This window comes from Pteropus alecto, unplaced genomic scaffold (genome assembly GCF_000325575.1).
Source record: "Pteropus alecto unplaced genomic scaffold, ASM32557v1 scaffold220, whole genome shotgun sequence".
Taxonomy (NCBI): Eukaryota; Metazoa; Chordata; class Mammalia; order Chiroptera; family Pteropodidae; genus Pteropus; species Pteropus alecto.
The window spans coordinates 505,167-507,836 of NW_006430043.1; the positions used below are offsets into that span (position 1 = coordinate 505,167).

At 48.7% G+C, this 2,670-nt stretch overlaps 1 protein-coding gene across 1 annotated transcript in view; it reads right to left on the minus strand.

Moving 5' to 3' along the window:
- Positions 1–766: 766 nt before the first annotated feature.
- Positions 767–2,670, minus strand: part of COPZ1 (coatomer protein complex subunit zeta 1) — an 18,326-nt gene continuing 16,422 nt past the window's right edge. The window contains exon 9 of the mRNA XM_006904490.3: positions 767–2,184. Within this exon, the coding sequence (XP_006904552.1) occupies positions 2,137–2,184 (48 nt within the window). The 3' untranslated portion in view covers positions 767–2,136. The remainder of the gene's footprint in view (positions 2,185–2,670) is intronic.

A 2,670-nucleotide genomic window follows, 5' to 3' on the forward strand; every position in this document is an offset into this window, starting at 1 on the left:
CTTATGAGCAGTAGGTGAGACTGAGAAGGAGACCCTTCAAATTGCAGTGCAGAAGAGGGCTCCCTACACTTCCCCCTCCTTAAAATCCTGCAGAAGAAGGGGGAAAGAAAACCAAAGCATTCTCTTGTCGCTGCAGCAACCATAAACCCCCCGCCCCCCAGCTAAATCCATCTTGTGAGCTCACTGCCCCATTAAGATGCAGGGCCAGGCTCTGTGCCAGCCCAGCCACATTCATTTGTGCGAATAAAGGTGGAAGAGGGGGAGGGGAGCAGGCTCTGGAGGGATGGAGAAATGGCGAGAAGAGGTTATTTACACCACCGTCCTGACCTTCTGGAGCAGTGCTGGCTCCGATAAATAACCCGCTCAGCGCCATTTCAGAACAGGAGTGGGAGGTGCAGGAAGGGAGTAGGGTCTGGAGGAGAGCCCCTACGCAGGTGCACATCTCCGGGTTACTAATGGCTGAGGCAGGAGCAGGCAGCTGGCTTTAGGGGTGGTGGGGGGAGAACTCAGTTCCCTGGGACTCCCACTGAGAAAATACCATCCCCACCCCACCCCTGGCGCCTATTTCCAGGCAAGGGGACTGAGAGATGCCAAGGAGGCAAATAATCCTGTAAATTAAGGATGGGGTGGTAGGGGAGAATGCTGGGGGAGTCTCTGAGGTAAGAGGGAAGAAATATTATAAGATGGGGAGTGAGGGGGATGTTAGAAGAATAGGAGCAGCTGCCAAAAAGAGAGGAAGAGGAACAAAAACATCACACAAAGGCAGTTTGGAAAAAAAAGTGTTTTATTCCTCTTCGCACAGGGCAGTATATGAAGGTGGCCATCTCCCAACTCCATACATCTCTTACATAAAATGCCCCCTCAAATATGCCCAGTTATGTGCCCTACTTCATCTTGGAGAATTGGTAGTTAGTGCGTGGGGCAGAGCCTAATTCTCAGGAAGGTCTTTTGAGATATTTTTGTGGGAAGTTTGGGGTCAAAGGGAAAGGTTAGACCCAAGAGTGGGTGTTCCATCTTCCATCTTCCTGGGGAAATTCAAATCTCGATGGTTTTCTGAAGAAAGGCACCTCTCTCAGTGACCTAGGGAAAGGAAGAGCCCTGACCTACTGCCTGGATATAATGCCGAGGCAGAGAGAGGATAGGGTTAAGCAGCAGATATTACAGACCCAAGGCAGAGGAGTGAAAAGCATGTGGGGGAGCAAAGGGGACTAAGAGGCCCAAGTCATAAATTCCACCCCCTCCCTAGGTTTGAGCAGAAACTCTTCTACCCAAGACTAGAAAGCAGTTTTAGTTCAGGGACTGGCTTTCCTCCAGGGCACAGAGAGGACAAGCCAGGCAAAGATCCCAGGAGTAGTGAAGGTGGAGAGTTAAGGTAGCCGATCAAGAGATGGACATTCCCACAATGAACATTCACAGACCACAGCAGTTTTGAAGCTATAAGCCAGAATCAGAGTAAAGAAGGTAGCTGTGACTGAAATACAGAATCTTATAAGCCCTATCTGATAAAATTTAAATTACTGCTTCTTCCACTCTGTCCCCCTGCCTATGAGCTTTTCCAATCTTTTTTCCAAGGCTAGAGGACAAGGCAGTAAGATGGAATGGGAGAAAATGCTGAGGCCAGTAAGTGGGGCTGTGCTTGAGACTAGACATACCTCTCCTCACCCCACTCATTCTATAGAAAAGAATTCTCCTTCTCTCTCCTTTCTGGACATAAGGGCTGCTGGGATGAAGGTCAGGTAAACATAACGGGAGAAAAACACTCAGCATATTCTTTCTCCTGCTTTGATCTGAAGTGTATCCGCTGCAAAGGGCACAGAAGCTGAGAAGAAAATATGGGGGGAGGAACATGGGAGCATAATCTAGTCTAGAAAGGAAGAGGTGCTCCCCTGCCCTGCATTCAAATCTGTTGGGAGCTTTACTCCCAGAACTGCAAAAAAGTGAGAAGGAATGGGAAGTGCCTAGGACTTGGGATGGGTGGGGGAAGGGAGCGGCAGCAACCATAGACAGGATGGAGATTTAAGGATCCCTTGTGATCCCCAAGATGACCCTGAGAGCATCAGTTGGGGAACTGGATGAGAAGTCACAGCAGACATTGCAGATTTTTGAGGGGGTGAGGAGCCAGGAACAGTGGAGTCTTCACCGAAGGAGTGACCACTTGATCTGTTCTTTGGCTGACTGCAGCACCTGCAGGGACAAGGGTAGCATTGAGGGCCTTGCTGAGGGGAGGTCAGAGATGGGGGTTGGGGTTCTCCTTCCCCTCACTTGCCTTCCCTGTCCTTAGAAGAATGGCAAATAGAAAATCCCCAAGGGTAGAGGAATGGAAATAAGCTCTCTAAGGCCCTAGAGGATTGTCAGTTTGGGAAATTGCAAAAAAATTCAAATCCATTGGGAGGATGAAGAGAGAAGAGGTATACCTGGGAGGAAAGAAAAAGACTGAGGGTTACTGGACATATGTTACAAAAGGTGAGGGGTTACCACATCCAGGTGGACTTCTTAGTAAAAATTCCAAATAGGTAGAAAACAGAATCCCTCTCCCCACATCAGGTAGACAGATCTATTTGCAAAGTAGCAGGATGGATCTGCAAAACCTGCATATGCTAGAATATGCATTTTCAGCTTAGCTCTCATTTGTATAATGAGAGAGAGAGAGAGAGAGAGGAGAGGGAGGGA